Raw genomic sequence first — 18,447 nt, 5'->3', positions numbered from 1 at the left:
ATGTTGCGACCAGAGCCCCTCTAGCGCCTGGGGCAGAGGCCACAGAGCCATCCCCAGTGCCCGGGCCATCTTTGCTCCAATGGAGCCTTGGCTGCGGGAGGGGAAGAGAGAGACAGAGAGGAAAGCGCGGCGGAGGGGTGGAGAAGCAAATGGGCGCTTCTCCTGTGTGCCCTGGCCGGGAATTGAACCCGGGTCCTCCGCACGCTAGGCCGACACTCTACTGCTGAGCCAACCGGCCAGGGCCTATTTTCTTATTCATTCAAAAGTAATATTCTGGTTTATTTATCTTTACAGTGTATTTCACCTATGAAGAAATGTAAAATCATGTGTTAGATTTGAATCTGGTTGAGCAGTGATTTAAGAAAGAACCCTGCCCTTTGGGTCCTCAGTTATCTCTTTGGTAAAATATAAGAGTAGTAAAAAATAGTTTCTTAGTTCCTGTCCACTTTCAACTTCATATATGTGCTTTTCACCTTTGTAGGGCTGAGCTAGAGTATGAGTGGTGAAGATCGTCAACAGGATAGAGGTGAATGGAAAAATCCAGCTTCAGGATAAAGAGATTTCTTAGAATTAGTTTTCTTGGACATTTCATACTTATGGAATCATCTCTAGTTTCCTTTAATAATGAGTATACACAAGCAGGTGCCAAAGAGAGGAAGTCGTGAAGGGAGCAGTGTGGCCTCCTGGGGTGCAGGGGAGTGTGGGCAGTGGGGTTCTTAGTGATAGCTCTGCACACGGAATCCAGCTGGGGTGAAACCACAACTCTGTTTTGACAAATCATTCTCTCAAACAAGTTGTCAGATGAGAAATGATTTCTCTCTCCTATGCCAAGGAAAGGTCTTAGGCACAGAGAGGTCGCGAAGTAATTTCATTTACTATCAGAAACACCTTACAACCTACATCAGGAGTCCCTAAACTACGGCCCGCGAGCCGCATGCAGCCCCCTGAGGCCATTTATCCGGCCCCCACCGCACTTCCGGAAGGGGCACCTCTTCCATTGGTGGTCGGTGAGAGGAGCATAGTCCCCATTGAAATACTGGTCAGTTTGTTGATTTAAATTTACTTGTTCTTTATTTTAAATATTGTATTTGTTCCCGTTTTGTTTTTTTACTTTAAAATAAGATATGTGCAGTGTGCATAGGGATTTGTTCATAGTTTTTTTTATAGTCTGGCCCTCCAATGGTATGAGTGACAGTGAACTGGCCCCCTGTGTAAAAAGTTTGGGGACCCCTGACCTACATATAAATCAAAGGTTGAAAAACATTGTCCAAGGTACGATTCTAAAATCATGTCTCAACTTAAATAATGAGATGGTCAAATTAAAATTCTCAAGAATTCATAGACCTCCCAAGACTATTATTTACTGTTTCCTTTTACTACCTTGTTTACTTTTGGTCCCTATCTTTCAAGAAGTGGTCAAACCTCTTCCAGAAACTATCCCAGTATAAGGAGAGTTAGGGTGTTGATCAAGGACAGCAGTTTGGACCACTACTGTCAAGAAAGGCAGGATCTACTTACTGAGAAGACCTACAAGGTATAAATAAGCTTTAGTGGGATCTCATGGTGTTTTTTCTAAGCTAATTTCTTCTCTCGGATCTCCTTCCTCTGTTCAGATTTCTTCTTCTCATCAACTGATTTGGTAAAAACAGATTTAGGGCTGCCTCCTACTTTGGAGGAATATCAACCAGTGTTCACTATATGTAAAAGGTAATAATAAAACAAGGAAGGCAGGTCCCTCTCTGAAAGCATTACAGTTAATTAAAGTAGACAGAATCCTTACCATCTATTGCCTAATGTGGCTTATTCCCTCCTGTCCATTTCTAGGTTTGGACCATCATAACAGCCTCTAACTGCTTACCCTGTGTAGGTTTCTTCAGAGAGAGGCGACTAACAGTCTGATCCTACCACGATCTCATTATCTCAAAGATCTTTTTAAGGCAGGAAAATGACCCACTTTGAGTCGTTACAAGATCATATACCTAGAAATTGGCAGAAACTTGTATTTGAAGCTGTATTTTACTTACCTGTGTCCCCACTGATGGCTTTAGTAAGTCACTTCATAACTTCTCAGCTGAGAAATTGTGTCTCTGTGGCAAAGGAAATGTCAGACCTCTCTGTTCTTCAGTTTACCCATCTATAAAACTGGGACTCCTAACAAACTGGAAGGGTTGCTATGAGAGCTACAGGACCAAATGTTAGCACAGATTAGTTTCTTGATAAGGGTCACGGTCAATAGCTGGCTAATTCTAAAGGCCTCTTTTTTTTTTTTTTTTTTTTAGAAGAAAGGCATTCCAAACAAAAGGAATAAGAACAAAATTGCACAAGTGAGTAGAAAATCACATTGATACAAGTAGATAGATGTTCTGAAATTTTGTCAGAAATACTACTACATTTATAGCACTATATTTTATATTTGAATGGCTGTGTCTTGAAAAGTATCAAAGTGTTTTCACAACAAAATAAATGTTTCAACAACATTGAGAGACACTGATATTATGACACAAGATTCACAAAGTCCCTCCTCTATTTCCAGGGCTCCTTCTTTGCCACTCCCTGCCCACAACACACCCATCTCTACTAGGCACATCATCCACACCAGAAGTCTCACCACCCCTCGGGCACATTTTCATTCTTTTATGACTCTGTCCAACCAGAGAGCTATTCTTGCCTGAAATAGCCCAATGCCTGTTTTGCCTTCTCATCCTTTAGGCCCAGTAAAAATATATTTTCTGTGACAGATTCCCATCTACACTGCCATCCCGACATGCCCCAACCCCGAGAGGAGTCAGTCACTTTTTTCTTCACGTCTCTCAGTTTTATTCATTTATATATCTTACTGCTCTATAGTTCAGCCTCGCCTAATCCCTGCCCACCTCCTCTCTCTGCTTTCCAGCCTGGAAGGAAATTCCTCTCTGTGTGTCTAAGACTCCCACAGGGACTAGTACACACCAGACCCTCTCAATAAGTGCTCGTTAAAAAAGTGAATGGTGATTTTATGCACACAGTGCTTTATTTGGTCCGAGTATGACAGGTTAAAATTCCCTGCTCATAAACCCGCAGGTAAATATTTCAGAGCAACATGAGTAACCTCGGGCTAAAACAAACGCTTCAATATTCAATACTCATTTCAAAGACGTGTGGATGCTGATCTCAGAGCCACTGCATAGACAGGGTCTTTGGCTCTAAGACATTCAAGCCAGGAGTGTCTGTAATGAAACATTAGCTTGCACTGTGCTTCAAGACAGAGGAAGCTGACAGTGACATAGGATGCAATACCAGGGAGGGCTCAGAAACAGGAAAGGAGGGCAGGTGACTCTCTCCCAAGACCGAACTGTAGAAATGCAGGTGGAAAACACTGAGAAATTAGGTCAGAGTTGTGACTGGAAACACGGGGTCTGGATTCTGATAGTGTATTTCAACACTGGTTCCTACATTGTTAGGGTCAGTGTCATTCTGAGATCCCGGTGAGAACTGGTTCTGCTTCCTCCCACGGATACCTGCACATACACATCCACCAACTTATGTGCGGTCTCAGGGCAATCATGGACAACTCTGAAGGCTTTCAAATAACCCCCCAAGGAGGAGGCTTTCATATTTGAGTGGACAACAAAATCAGCTAAAGGGGAGGGAGGGAGGCTCATAAAAAAACCTCCAAAACAAAAAACATCTCCACGCCTGACCCCCAGATTTGCTGATGCAGTAGGTCCGGGTGAGGTAGAGAATATCCATTTCTAACGACGTCTCACAGGGGAAGAAGCTGGGGGTCTGAGGACCACCCTCCCAGAACTACTGCCCTGAGCTCCACGGAACCCTGAGTTCGCAGGCACTACCGTTCAGACAGCTATTTGTTTAGGAATACCCCCCTGGTTCTGCTGTCACTCAGATGGAACTGCCAGCTATTCATGAAGAAAGCAGAAAAGCAAGAAAGTCATTTAAAATCTGTAAAGAAGATTTCACAGGGTGTAAGCTTCATGATCCCGTGCAGAAAAAAAATAAAAAATAAGTGCCTCTATTGTTGCTTGATCTTTCCAAAAATGCCAAGTTCGTAGTGAAAAGGAGGCTTTAAAGAAAACCACAGACACATTGCAAAGAACCATTTAGGGGAAAATGCCAGTCTTTCCCTGCGTGTCAGCCAACGTTATTCCCTGTTCCGGTCCTGGCCCTTCCCGCCCTCCAGTATAGCCTTCCCCACTGCTGCCTTTTCTCAGAACTCCCACTGGGCCTGTTCACGCAATACACAATTGTCACCCAGCGCCGCCGGAGACCTGTGTCACTTGTCTTCCATCCCTAGTGTCGGAGGAAGCAACTGACCTTAATGGCCGCTTCTGAGTTGCTGTGGCTGAGGCATCGCATTTACCACAGTGGAAAGAAGAGTGATCGTCAGGATATTATTACAAATTTGGAGGGCAGGCTGGCAAACAAATAAAAGTGGGAAAGAGGCAAAGCATCTATTCAAAGACCTTGTGTTTGTCAGAAATGTGAGGACTGGCACCATGTAGCTTAAAGACAAACCAGCTACTCATGCCCAAAAAGCCTTTAGAAAAATCTCTCAACACAGTATGGTCAAGTGGAGTGATTTACATTTTTTAATGATTACAGCAAAAAAAAAGAAAGTAATAGACTAAAAATCCTACGTTAATGATTTCCTTACACCAAAATTAAATAATAGTACAAAAACTGCTGGTACTTGAAGGACAAGTAGTGTGCTCAATAAATTTTTGTTGCAGACTGAAAAACCCTCTTTTCAGCAGCTCATAATTGAATGATACTGAATAAAGAACATTTTCTAGAAATTCCTCGAGAGGGCTATATTCATTCTTCAGTTTCCAGTTAGTACACACTATATAGAGTGCCAAATTCTCAAGACGCCTGGGGGGGGGGGAGGCTCCTAAGCCAAATAAATCTGGGACACTAACTATGCAGAGAAAAGGCTGCTTAATAAAGCAGCTAAATTTCATTAATTTAGAATTTGCCAAATATATTTCCTAACACAATGCATTGTTGAAAAGTACTCCAGTATTAGTGTCCTAAGCCCCAGAGTTTGAAACATGCTCTGTGGAGCCATCGCGGCAGCTGGGTATTCACCACTGAGGCCAACTGGAGGGAAACGAAAAGGCTTTGACTGGTCAGTGCCATTTCCTTGTTGCTCGCTTTACATCAAGCAGAAACCAGATGCCAGTCAAAATATGTGGCCCCCAGAGCAGAGCTGTGCTCCTCAGTTCAGTGCAGCTGGGGCAGAGACAGGAAACCACTCGTGCTCAGCGGCTGCGCACAGGTGAGCCAGCTTCCTTGCCTGCTGGTTGGGTATGCCTGTCTTTTTTGACTTGTCAGTTTTGATCCCCATGATGGTGACTGGACATCCTTATGTAGCAATATTAGAAGTTCCCATTACCTTGAGGCCACCTTTCAGCAGGGGACGTGTTGATGCACTCAGGTGACCTCTTAGATGGTCACCATCCTTTTGTTCAGTTATCTGATGGCCCCCAGCATACACTGGGATAGAGCAAAACATGAACTCCTCTGTACACACACTCAAAATAAACTAAATAAAGAAACTGTGGCCCTGGATGGTTGGCTCAGTGGTAGAACATCAGCTCACATGTGGATGTCCTGGGTTTGATTCCCAGTCAGGGCACACAGGAGAAGTGACCATTTGCTTCTCCACCCCTCCTCCATTCCCTTTCTCTCTCTCTCTCTCTCTTCCTTCCTGCAACTATGGCTCAATTGGTTTGAGTGCTTCGGCCCCGGATGCTGAGGCTGGCTTTATAGAACCTCTACCTCATCCACTGAGAATGGCTCAGTTGAGAGCATGGCCCCAGATGGGCAAGGCATCAGCCAGAGATGGGGGTCACTGGATGAATCCCAATCGGGGCACCTGCAGGAGTCTGTTTCTTTGTCTCCTCTCCTCTCACTTGGAAAAGAGAAAAAATGAAAGGAAGGAAGGAAAGAAGGAAAGAAGGAAGGGAGGAAGGGAGGGAGGGAGGGAGGGAGGGAGGGAGGGAGGAAGGGAAGGAGGGAAAGAGAAAAAGAGAAGAGAGAGAAAGAAAGAAAAAAGAAAGGAAGGAAGGAAGGAAGGAGGCAAGGGAAAGAAAGAAAGAAAAGAAAGAAAGAGAAAGAAAGAAAGAAGAAAGAAAGAGAGAAAAAGAAAGAAAGAAAGAGGAAGTAAGGAGGGAGGAAAGGAAGAAAGGGAGGGAGGGATGGAGGGAGGGAGGGAGGGAGGGAGGAAGGAAGGAAGGAAGGAAGGAAGGAAGGAAGGAAGGAAGGAAGGAAATAAATCGTGCACTTTATACCAAGGGTGCATCTACAAGAACACAATGAGGTAGAAAATGAAACAATTAGCTGAGTAATCATCAGTATTCAATCCTTAATTTAATCTTTCATGAATTACCTCCAATTAATAAACAACTGATAGAGGTAATTGTAGGAGCAGAGACAAAACACAGGCTCTTTCACATGGCCATGCCACTGGATGCATTTCTGCTCATTTGATACCTAGCCCACAAGAAGTTTTTGGCTATTATATTATCACTTGTACAGCACGACCTTAGCAGCAAATAAAGCAGTATTCTTGTTGCTTAATATTGAAAAAAATCTTAAACATGCACACCGTCTTCAAAAAGATGTCAACTAACATTTTCTGGAAAAAGAAATTTACCAGGTAATAGCTATAGGACCAGGCACAATATCTTGAACATCTTCATGCCTCAGTTTCTTTGTCCTTTAAGCAGAGAGATTGTAACAATTCCCAATTAGTGGACTTGTTTTGAGGATAAAATGAGTTAGGAAGTGTAAAGCTCTTAGAAGACTGTCTAGAACATGAAGCAATCAGTTCATCTTAGCTATTATTAATATTTATTTTTTATCCTAAAATATACCTAAAGCCTCCCACCCTTAGGTCTAAATGTCCCCATGCAATCTGGCATGACTGTTCTTTAGTTCTCTCTGATCACTCTCTTTCCTAATTACCTACATATTTTACAATGTTGCCAGCTCTACAGTTAATTGCAATCGTATCAAATGCTATTGGATGGTTTATATATGTTGATTTTGTCTCCAACTTGGTCTTTTAAACTCCCTAAGGGATGAATTCTTTTCATTCTCCATACTGTCTAGATCACTGTTTTTCAATCACTGGTCCATGGACCAGTCCAGAAATTTCATGCTGGTCTGCCAAAGAGGTAACCACCCTGATGCTGTGTGAAGATTATAGACCCAATGATCTTAGCTGAATTCGTTTATGTTCAGGGTGATTTCTGCCTTAGTGGTCCCCAAAATAACTTTCCTATTTTCACTGGTTCCTAGTGTAAAATGGTTTAAAACATGAGGTCTGGATTAGTGAGAAGACCACAGCAAATTTGTTTTTATGGATAAACTACATATAACAACACTATGATACACATGAAAAGTTGTATTTTAATAGTCTTCTAATTTTCCTCCTCTTGGTTATCACCCATGGTCTCGTCACCAGGACTAGAACTGAGGTCCACTGGCTCCCCAAACACCAAGCACTGCTTCAGAGTCCAAGCTTGTTTTATCTGCTCCATGGCTGATCATGGCTGCTATCAGGAAGGTGATTGGACGGTAGGGAAATGGTCATTGAAAATTTAGTAAACAGGGACAGGGGTGGCTTACATAATAGATTCCAGTTAGTTTACAAGCACATGGGCCTGTCCTGTGTCAGCCCAGGTAGACTGTGGGTAAACAAAGCAACTTGGGCTCATACCGGAGTGTAGTACAATGAACTCTACTCCAACACCATTTTGTGAAGTGTTTATCACCAGCCTAAGGAGGTACATTTCCCTTCCCTTAGAAGCCCCAGAATTATCCAGTTTATCCTATATCCTGACCATCTCCAGGTTTATGTATGTATGGCTAGACTTGAAGGGGAGCAGAAAGGTTCCAGAGGGTCTAAGGGGATCCATTTCTCACCTAATTTAACATCTGCAACTTACTGTTCATGACCTGTCCTTTTTCTACTCTAGTTACGTAACGCCAAAAGTGCAGAGAAGGTAATGACATCAGTGGTTAGTCAGGTGATATTATTGTCAAGGCTAAGGTGGTATCAAATGAACTGCTAAGAACCTGCTACCCAGCCCCAAAACACTGCCCTCTAGTCCCGCGGATAAAGTGATTCCCCAGGGCTCTTGGTCCAGACAGGATCGTGCATCTCTCCAACTAGGTTGCTCTCAGTGTCTCTCATTCTCTCCTCGCCTTGCCTCACTGACCTCCAGCTGCTCCACGTAACGTCTTCTCTACCTGTGGGCTCATCATTGATCTTACTCCCGTCCAGTAAGCATTCCAGTGCTAACATATGAAAAGCAGAAGCTCTGATATAAAACATGCCTAGATTATTGCCTCTGTGTACTATTTACAGACTGTGGAATTCAGGACAAGGTATCTTAATCTTTGGGACCTTTCCTCATTTTTAAAATGGTGGTAGTTATGGGGCTTCCTTCCTATAGTAGCTGTAGGAAATCAAGTGGATGATGCATAAAATTTCCTGGCAGAGTGTCAGGTGCATAGCCTAGGTGCTCCATTAGTGACGGTGGCTAACGTTATGAGCACTTAGGATGCAAGTGCCGAATGTGCCCGCTCTTCCTATGTTAGCTTAATTAATCCTCACAACTCCATAGCAGCTTATGAGGATGGCACTTTGTAAATTGCTTAGAGCAGGGCCTGGTGCAAAGGAAGCACTCAGTGTCCGCTCTTCTGAGTATTAACTGTTCCTGCCTTCATTTGATAGGTGGGAAAGTCGAGATGAAGGGCGGTTAAATGTCGACTCTTAGTATCTACTACTTGCCAGGATATTTGCATAAAGAATACTTATATTAGAAAAAAAAATTCACCAGCACACATTATTTTAATCATTGTATGCTAAGGACACGAAGGCTCAGAGAGGTTAAATATCTGGCCAAATGCTGCTCAGCTAGAATGTGGCCGAGTCAGAATTTGATTCTAGGCCTACATAGACTTCACACATGCCTCTCCACCATCTCACACAGTTGCCTGCTAAGCTTCATTGCTGGCCCCCCTCCCCAGTGAGGTTTAGCATGGGAGCACCTCCAGGCTCCAGCCCTTTTCCTCTTCACGCCTGCGAGAACTCAGCACTGGGCAGGGACTGCAGAACCAAATCATTCTCAGGCCATTTTGACCCTGACACATCAACCAGTTAAGGCTGAAATCTCTTTCCCAAGAGATTCCAGTGGAATCGGCTATTTTATGTAGCTTTCCATCTTGATGACTGTTGCAGCGACTTCTCTGACAAGAAAAATCTCCATGGAGCCAATTATAGTGACCAGAGAGCAGCCTCCAGAGTATGGAAGCCTGGTTCACAGAAGCAAGTTCTGGGGAAGAAGCAGTATTGGGAGGCCAAGGGGTGCCATGCCCCAAAAGAATAGCTACTGATTAATAACATGGGGTTTACTGGAATATGAACATATCATCTGACACCAAAAAATAAAAAGTATGACCAATATAATTTAATTTAATACGAATTTACAAAGGACAGCAAAAGACCTCAACTGTACTCTAGGCCAGTGGTCCCCAACCTTTTTTGGGCCACGGACCGGTTTAATGTTAGAAAATATTTTCAGGGACTGGCCTTTAGGGTGGGACAGATAAATGTATCATGTGACCGAGACAAGCGTCAAGATTGAGTCTTAGACGGATGTAACAGAGGGAATCTGGTCATTTTTTAAAAATAAACCATTGTTCAGACTTAAATATAAATAAAACGAAAATAATGTAAGTTACTTATTCTTTCTTTGCTGACCGGTACCAAATGGCCTACGGACCGGTACCAGTCCACAGCCCGGGGGTTGGGGACCACTGCTCTAGGCTACAAAGAACTGATGAAAAAGACAAGCCTAAAATTGGTAAATTCCATCAACAAGGTACAGACGTAAAACTGTGGAAATGTATAAGAGAGAGGCATTTTTTTTTTATTATTCGAGAGCATCTATGATGGTGATTCTCTGCATTAACTGAATACTCTGTCTAATCGGAGAGTTAAAAAAAAAATGACTTCAGTCTAAGTTCCACAGTGGATCAACTGAATCCGAAACCCCAGGGTATTTTTGAAAAGCTACTCTGGTGGATCCACTGTAAAGCAGGTTTGAGAAACACTGGTTTAGAGAGAAGGACCTCATCAGGATTTTGACAGGTGGGAATGGGGTTAGAGGGATGGTCAAGGAAAAGCATACAAGCAAAGGAGTAGAGAAAAGAGAAAAGAGGGTACAGAGTTTGGAAAGAGTGACAGCTGTATGGAGAAGGCAGATGACCCATGCAGAGTATGCGAGGGAGCAGAGGAGAAAATAACATTCCTGTGCACAAGCAAGATAGACCATGGAGACAGTCTTGCATCTGAGGGACTTTGAATCTTATTTTTAAAATATGTAAAAATCCTGCTCTTTATACATGCCGCTCTTAATTACATATCAGTTTTCAGTTCTAAATGACCCAGATAATTATGCCAAGATTAAAAAAAAGCAGTTGCTCACAAGTTTCGTTAAAATAAGAAGCATTAATTCCCACCTGTTGGTCAAACAAGTGTGTTAGGCTGGCTCGCTTGCACTTTGCCTGATTGGTGCATGAGCATGGGGCAGCACCACATGTGTATAGTCTATGTAAGGCTGCAGGTGCTTGCCCTCAGGGCAGCAGATTGCAGATTGCCTGCCACCATTGAGAGGGGCCATTGTTTGGTATTGTTTACCAAGGGGTCCCCCAGCCTGTTTGCTCATGAGGAGAGAGAGAGAGAGAGAGAGAGAGAGAGAGAGAGAGAGAGAGGCGGTTTTCCCTGCCTGCTTGCTCATCTGCAATTGCAAGACTTTAATAAATGGAATTTTCACCATCCTCTGGCTCCACAGTTCCTTTAGTCTGCCCAAATCCAATGCGCATCTGCATGGCCACTACCACCAGCCTTACAGCATCACTGTGTCCAAACACAGAGAGCACTGTACATTATGGAACGGGTCGCTGTCCCCTTCTGCAAAGAACACTTGGCTCATTTTTGTGTGCCCCTCATTCCTGGAATTATAAAAATACACTAGAAAATGAGAGAGAGAGAGAGAGAGAGAGAGAGAGAGAGAGCGCGCTAAACTTCTCAACAATGGCGATTTGGTCTGCCTCTACAATAGTGAAGATTGGCCATTTCTACAATAATATGATCTACTTTAGGAGAAACAGCCAAATCTTAAGCACTTTTGGTTACAAAAATAGTAAATCTTGCACAGGTGCTGTTCCTTATGACATCGATACCAGTCGATGCTTACACTGACAGATGAAGTCAATAGAGCAGGTGTTATTATCCACATCTAACAAAAAATGGCATGGAGTGACATGCAACCATTCTCCTAAAAGCCAACAACTGCCACATTTTAGTTTCTAACATATGCCATTCCTGCTATTATCTGAGGAAAACGCATAGCTGAGTACATGTTGCTAAAACACTTAAAAAATATTTTTAAAGATTGTTTTAGATGCTATTTTTTTAATGTCAGCATTGGAAGCTAAAGTTATTTAGGGCTTATTCTGATGTGATCATTTTCAGTGCCATTAAGCTATGTTCTTAGGATTCAGAGCGTGACTGGTCATAAATCCGTCCAGAATGAGATCTTAGCTCATATACACCCATATTCCCATAAGGCTTGATACTGTGCTGATGTGATGATTATTCTCAATAAAGATTTTTTTTTCTGCACTAAAAGACTCCCATGATTTTGTAATATTCAACATCTTGTGTTATGTACCACACTCTACAGAGCGAGTTATGTCCAACTAAATAGAAAATAAACCTGACCTCATATGGTTTTGATTGTCTATTCCTTCAATTGTTTGTGCATCAAATGCCTTCCATGTGCCTACATTGGTCTAGTGGCTGGAGGTGTAGTGGTGAGAGACAGACAAGGCCTCTGCTCCCAGAAAATTTGTATGCTTGGGGCAGAAGACAATTACCCACATAGTAGATGTGAGAACAGAAAACTCTATAAAAGGTGTAGATGAGGCCCTGGCTGCTTGGTTCAGTAGTAGAACATTGGCCTGGTGTGTGGATGTCCCAGGTTTGATTCCATCTACTTTTCTACTTACCCCCTTCCCATCTTTCTCTGAGTCTCTCTCATTCTTCCCATTCCACAGCCATGGTTCAATTGGTTCAAATACATTGGCCCTGGGAGCTGAGAATGGCTCCATGGAGCCTCCACCTCAGGTGCTAAAAATAGCTCAGTCACCATCATGGCCCAAGATGGGAAGAACATTGGCCCCAAACGGGGTTGCCAGGTGGATCCTGGTCAGGCTGCATGCGAGACTCTGTCTCTCTATCTCCCCTCCTCCTACTTGGAAAAGAAGGAAAAAAAAGATGTAGATAAGAGTGATATAATGATGTGACTGTGGAGGGACTACTTTAAATGGATAGTCAGGGAGGGTCTCCTTGAAAAAGTTGCACTACGGCTGAGAATTAAATAAGAAAAGAACAAAGTGATGTGACAAGACAGGAGTCAAGTGTTCCCGACACAGACAACAGCAAAGGCCAGGAAACTGGGTGATTTAATTGTCATGTTCAAGGTATGAAAAGATCAAAAAGACTAAACATATAGAACATAAGTTCAAGAATTAGCCTTGAAGTCCACATAAAGAAGTTAGAAATTTATCTACATTCAATGGGAAACCGAGAGAAGGTTGACACAGAAAAGTGACATGATCTGATTATACATCCCTTTCACCCAGAAAGAATTCCAAACCAACAGAGTACCCTGAACTACCAAAGAAAAACTAAATGATGCTTATATGTCTGTTCTTATGAAGACCCATTTACAAAGATATTTCTAAAAGTGTGGAAATAAAAGGGAATTCAGATTGACAATTACCCAAGTTAAACATGCCACTAACCACAACAGTTCTGTTCCTTTGCCAGGGCATGCGGTTGCTGAGGTTTTCCTGTGCAGACCCGGGACCAGCTTCTGGATGAGCGAAGTGCTTCCCTGGGGAGTGCAGGAGCTTCCGTGACCCCCAGCCCGGACTCAACATTCAGTAGAACAGACAGGAATCAGCAGGTGAAGGAACTGTGACATCTGTCATCTTATCAGGGGCATGTATGGGAGTGACAGGGCACTAATTGATGTAATGGATAATTACATTAGAACAACCAGGATAAACTGGGATTGTCCCAGGGATCGGGCATGTAGAGTACACTTGACCCAAGCTTGTGTCTCCTCCTGTATGAAAACGCGTATGTGGCAGAAGGCAAGGTGCCATCTTTTCTGTGCCTGTGTTTCTGTCTCGGGCACATGAAGGGGTTACATTTACTCATGTATTGAACACCAACTACCGAAGGGTATGATTGGAGAGACAGAAGAATAAAGCTTATTTCGTGCTCACAGTCTAGTCAGAGAGCACATACCCTGTATGGTGGTGTAATAAACAAAGCTGGAAAAACATGAACCGAAGAAAGCTCTAGAGTTGCGCAAGGAGAGCAGTGATGGCGGCTATGAAGACATCAAAAAATGCTTCCTGGGGACCTGGTGATACATGAGCCTTTTGGTCTAGTTTCAGTCACAGAACATCTATTACACTGAGCTCTACACACAGCAGTTCTGAGCTGTATCTAAAGAAAGAATACGAAAACCTAGGATAAATGCAAACCTCTTGCTGAGGTTGCAAAGAATTCTTTTAACAATAAAAGAAACATAAATAGAGTATGGGGCAGAGGGCTGAATATACAGGAACACTTAAGATCAAAATAACTCACATTCATCAAACATTTACTAGATATCAATACAATTAATTCTTACAATAGTCATATGAACTAGATATGAACATTTCCATTTTATAGATGAGATAACCGAGGTACAGACTAGCTAGGACCTTGCCCAAGGTAACGTACTTAGAAGTGGCAAGAGCTAGAACTTGACTACAGGGACTCTGGCTCAAGGGTCCACGCGTTTAACAACTCCACTGGCAGGCTTCTCAACAGTCATGTAAAAAATGTGGCAGATAATTCATGCTGTTGCCCGTTGGTCCCTAATTTCAACACTGCTTTTTTTTTTCTTTTTCTGAAGCTGGAAACGGGGAGAGACAGTCAGATAGACTACCGCATGTGCCCGACCGGGATCCACCCGGCACACCCACCAGGGGGTGACGCTCTGCCCCTCCGGGGTGTCGCTCTGTTGCGACCAGAGCTACTCTAGTGCCTGGGGCAGAGGCCAAGGAGCCATCCCCAGCGCCCAGGCCATCTTTTGCTCCAGTGGAGCCTCGCTGCGAGAGGGGAAGGGAGAGACAGAGAGGAGGGAGAGGGGCAGGGGTGGAGAAGCAAATGGGCGTTTCTCCTGTGTTCCCTGGCCAGGAATCGAACCCAGGACTTCTGCACGCCAGGCCGACGCTCTACCACTGAGCCAACCGGCCAGGGCCTCAACACTACTTTAAAGCAATCTCCAGGGAGAAGTTAGAAAAATACTAAGTGGATTTCTGTAGCAACCTTTATAAAAAGAGATACGCAATGAGACAATGAATTCTAACACAGCAGTCTGAGCTTTGGGCACACGTGGTCAGAATGCCTGCCCTCTTGGTCTGTCCAAATCAGCATTACGAATTCAGCTGAGTCCTCATGACATGAAATAGCTGCACTGGCCAAGGTGCTCATAGAGACAATTACATTTTTGATCAGCTGTTTGGGTTTCATGAAAGGTGTAAGGTCTTGAAGGTGAAGAACTCCATCTGTTAACTTCCTCCATTCAGCAAAGAATAGAACCACAAGCAGAACAGCGATTAAGGGGACTTTGCAAAGATGATGAAGGTAATAGCCAATAATAATAAGGTTAATGACACTATACATTTGTGCATCAATTCAAAATTTACCAACCTTAAATATGCGGCATCCCATTTAATCCTAACAATGCATGTGTATTATTATCCACATTTTTACATATTTACAGATGAAGGCTCAGAGAGGTGCAGTGACCTTTACAGAAAAAAAGCTGTGATTTAAATTAAGCTTTCAAAGTCCAGCAACATGTCCTCTCTTACAGGTATATCTCAAACAGTTAAAAATTCCAGCAAGCCACCATGATGTCCTTTAGAAAGAACTAAACACCTCAGCATACAGACCTAGGCTTTGTCCTTCAACTGCCCTAGTTTCTGTATAAAAATTCTAAAACCCCACACTGTATAATCCCTGGCCTAATCCGTGAATTGTAGAGGGAGGAAATTTGAAAACAGATGAGTTTAACCGGTGAGCGGTACATTTTAACACTGGGAACCGAACAGAGTACCAAAGCCAGCTGCCCTTCCTGCAAAGGTCCTGATGGACAGAGGGCATGGCCGGAAGCTGCTTACCAACACAGGACTCCCCGGACAGTGAATAGGTCCCATCGTCATGGAAACCGCTTCTGCACTCACAGTGGTACCACCCTGGCAGGTTAACGCAGCGGGAATGGTGGTGGCACTCAATGATTCCCTCTGTACATTCATCAATATCTGCCTCAGAGAAAAACACAAGCCCACCAGGACATTAATTTCTTTTGACACTAACCTTTCAGCAAACACCTAAAACATGCTCATGTCACACACAGCAATTATAAACCTGATTAGTTACCTAAAATGCAAGTTACAGGAAGAAAATAAACCCATTTTATTTCTCCCAGAATCCAAATTAAAAACTTCATTTTTGGATGCTTTCTTATATATTGACAATGAATGAGAGCCAAAGGGCATGAAGACATTCCCGACTTCAAAGGCTGTGCAGGCTTCTGCGTCATCAAAAACGAAACTGATGATGTTTGGCACATTTTTCGTATTGAGTGCGTATGCCATTTTTTTCTGATTCAATAATTCCAAAATAGGATTCCAGATATTATTTGGTATTCTTTGATCCTATCAATGAACATTACTTTCAGGAAACTTTAGAGTAAACCATGCCAGACTGATGTTTCTATTATACTGCAGTCTCAGAGACTTACATGCCCTGCAAAATTTAGAGAGGAATATAATAATATGCACCATGTCCCAAATATCTATATTTGGCTGGGGAATGTTTTCTTTGGGGGGATTTTTAGAATCTTGGAAACTAGTGTTTCAGGGAGCACGGTTTAGAAAGTACTGTTCTAAATCTTTCAAAACTGCTGATTTACATGAGGACTTGATTTATGACAGTCAATCAGAGATCCTCATTCTTCAGTCACTCCTGATGAAAGAAAGTCTCATGGCCTTAGTTCGCTCTAGGATCTGGCTTTTCAGAACAAGCAAACACCTGGCTCGTGCACAGGTTCTCCAGCCCAAAGGCTTCCTCTGCGCTGGGGGCGCTGTCACCTCTGCAGAAAGATGAGCTATCATCTGTGATGCCAAGGTCAGCGCATTCTCTCTGAGTAATTATTTCTTGGAATCTAGCCACTGTTGGCTGGGAATTGTCCCCTTCTTCTCCTGAAAATATCTGAACCTTGGCAGTCATATATGAACAGAAATCGAATTAATATTGGGATATAACACATAATGATTAAGACCCTCCTCGAAGTCCTCTTCAACAGTTTCCTGCTCTAGGCATGGGCTCAGGGCAATCAGCCACCAGTGGTTCTACTACCGAGACAAGTCCTGGGGTGTGCACGGAACTGTGAATGTAGTTTGAAACCTGTCGCGCTCATCTATGGCATTCCTGCCAAGGAGAGAGAGAAGAAGAGCAGCACTTCATTCTGGGCAACTCCAGCTTCAGCAATAGCTTTTCCTGCCAGCTGCCATATTCTTCCTTTATGACTTTTATGATGGAGGTCCATACAGCCCTATAACACAGCATCTCTTAGGTGTCTAAAAGCAATCAACCCTCAGCACCCAGTGCCTCTAGGGCAGCTTCAGTTACTGCAGTCAGGTTATGAGTTGTACATCCCCAGGAAATGAACTTGCTCCCATGGTGTTATCATTTCTGAAATGTTACAGGTGTGTGGTTCTGTGGGACACACCTTGGATCACTAAAACTTTCAAAAATCGAAATAGAGAAGTGCCTGGAGGCTATGTTTCACAGAGAGCAATGGCTAACCCTAGGTGACGGAGTCAGTTCAGTACTTTTTGGATACGGGTTACCAAGGGACGCACACATAACCAGAGAACTGATTTTCAAAGGTAACTGCTCTATGTTCAGATCAAAGAACTCTGCAGAGGAGCAGCAACAATTACATCTCAGGCTTTGTTTCCAAGGCTCCTCAAAAGCCCGTCACGGTCCCCACAGCCCATCACTACTAGATGGCCAATAATATTTAAGTGACAACCATCTAGCCACAGTTAGTATTGTGGGAATCCAGGGAATACAAAAGCAAACAACCAAAAAACCAACAAAATCACATATCCTAGCTGGCCAGAGGCAGGTCTAGCATACACCTGCGGCCCATTTCCCTCTCAAAACCATCGCAGTTTAGAGGATCAATTATCTGAACACATTACAAATAATTCCTCCAGCCCTCAATTTAATGGGCAACCTCTAGGAGAAAGAGTGTTGGTGAATGATGATGAATGAGGTGCAAATATTTTTTTCAACTCGCAGATATTTTTATGCCCCAAATGAAATGATAAGAGAGAACAGTAAAAGCTTCCGCGACCCAGCAGGACCGACACTGTTATCTGTGTAGGGCTCTCCTAGGGAATGAAGACAATGTGACAGTTACACATCTACAACTTTCCCAGGCACCAGGGATTCCTGGTGAGAAAATGAAAATGAGAAAAGCAGTGGAGATGACCGTTGTCTGGGAGCTGCATTGCTCAGGGACATGCTGGGAATAACCAGGGCTGATTGCACACAGGCACCTGGTAACAAGGCCACACATTTCCGTCTGAGTGCGAAGTTTATCATTGAAACCCCAAATTCCATCTGATATGCAACCAGACGACTTGACAGGGGCTCACGTTTTCACTGTGCCCATAAAAAAAACAACAACTGGCTGTTTCTTCTGCACAGTCACAGCAGTGGTAAAAACAATCGTCACCGACTCAAATCCAGAACACACCGGCAGGCTGTTTGGCGACATTTTGGGGGTTTTAAAAATTATAAATGGGTTGTGGCTGCCTTTGTCCTCAGAGATCTGTTTCTCCAGTCAGCACTTGCCACAGGCAAACAGACAAGACAGATGCGCTGGGGACGAGGTCTCGGCGAGTTCACTGTGGGATCCGCGTCTGCCTCTCAAGGATTTCTGATAAGTCACAGGGAGCCTGGCTGCATCACGCAGTTTGTCAGCCATCCCAGCGGAAACAGACAAACAAAAATAATCACTTTGGCTTCCTGGAACAAAGCCTAGGATTGTGTTTAAATTTCAGTTTAATCCAGAACAGACATGAAAAGAGAGATGCTGGGAGATTGAGAGTGGAACCTCTAGTGTTCGTTTCTGTCTCCTGGCTATACAAAACCAGGTCACGTGGCTCACAAATGGTGAAAGCAGGTTCAGAACTAGCGAGAGCCCGTTTTTGTCATTAGTCTATCAT

At 43.4% G+C, this 18,447-nt stretch overlaps 1 protein-coding gene across 2 annotated transcripts in view; it reads right to left on the bottom strand.

Moving 5' to 3' along the window:
• NELL1 (neural EGFL like 1) overlaps nucleotides 1-18,447 on the bottom strand; it is an 854,093-nt gene that overhangs the window by 33,271 nt on the left and 802,375 nt on the right. Inside the window, exon 16 of one of the 2 annotated variants that reach the window (XM_066251133.1) lies at nucleotides 15,325-15,465. The exons of the other annotated variant lie outside the window; for it this stretch is intronic. Within the exon in view, the coding sequence (XP_066107230.1) occupies nucleotides 15,325-15,465 (141 nt within the window). The remainder of the gene's footprint in view (nucleotides 1-15,324; nucleotides 15,466-18,447) is intronic. 2 annotated transcript variants of the gene reach the window in all.

Source organism: Saccopteryx bilineata, chromosome 1, assembly GCF_036850765.1.
Source record: "Saccopteryx bilineata isolate mSacBil1 chromosome 1, mSacBil1_pri_phased_curated, whole genome shotgun sequence".
In the NCBI taxonomy this organism is placed as follows: domain Eukaryota; kingdom Metazoa; phylum Chordata; class Mammalia; order Chiroptera; family Emballonuridae; genus Saccopteryx; species Saccopteryx bilineata.
This window is presented reverse-complemented; position numbering and strand designations above follow the sequence as displayed.